A 799-nucleotide genomic window follows, 5' to 3' on the forward strand; every position below is an offset into this window, starting at 1 on the left:
GGGGAACTGGCGCATCCCCGCTCCCCGGAGCATCCCCCGGAGCATCTCGCGGTGCATCCCCGGGCCCTCCCGGCTTACCCTGCCCCGCTTCTCTCGCACTTTGCAGATAATGTTATGGACATTGGCTTAGCGAACGAAAAGGCCGGTCAGGAATTGTCCTCCTACTCGGGCACTTTTCAACCCGCCCCGGGCAACAAGACTGTCACCTACCTGGGGAAATTCGCTTTTGACTCGCCCTCCAACTGGTGCCAGGACAACATCATCAGCCTGATGAGCGCCGGCATCCTGGGGGTGCCGCCGTCCTCGGGCGCGCTCACCAGCACGCAGAGCTCGGCGGGCAGCATGGGGCCGCCGCAGGGCGAGGTGGACCAGATGTACCCCGCGCTGCCGCCCTACTCCTCCTGCAGTGACCTCTACCCAGAGCCCGTCTCCTTCCACGACCCCCAGAGCAACCCTGGCCTCACCTACTCCCCCCAGGATTACCAGGCGGCCAAGCCCGCCTTGGACAGCAACCTCTTCCCCATGATCCCAGACTATAACCTCTACCACCACCCCAACGACATGGGCACCATCACGGAGCACAAACCCTTCCAGAGCTTGGACCCCATCCGCGTCAACCCGCCCCCCATAACCCCGCTGGAGACCATCAAGGCCTTCAAGGACAAGCAGATCCACCCGGGTTTCGGGGGGCTGCCGCAGCCGCCCCTCACGCTCAAGCCCATCCGACCCCGCAAGTATCCCAACCGGCCCAGCAAGACACCGCTGCACGAGCGGCCCCACGCCTGCCCGGCCGAGGGCT

General features: G+C 65.2%; 1 protein-coding gene across 1 annotated transcript in view; it reads left to right on the plus strand.

Annotated features, from left to right (window-relative positions):
• Window positions 1–799, plus strand: part of EGR3 (early growth response 3) — a 26,691-nt gene that overhangs the window by 1,299 nt on the left and 24,593 nt on the right. Inside the window, exon 2 of the mRNA XM_031065222.1 lies at window positions 107–796. Within this exon, the coding sequence (XP_030921082.1) occupies window positions 107–796 (690 nt within the window). The remainder of the gene's footprint in view (window positions 1–106; window positions 797–799) is intronic.

The sequence above is a fragment of the Geospiza fortis genome, unplaced genomic scaffold, assembly GCF_000277835.1.
Source record: "Geospiza fortis unplaced genomic scaffold, GeoFor_1.0 scaffold1250, whole genome shotgun sequence".
Classification (NCBI taxonomy): domain Eukaryota; kingdom Metazoa; phylum Chordata; class Aves; order Passeriformes; family Thraupidae; genus Geospiza; species Geospiza fortis.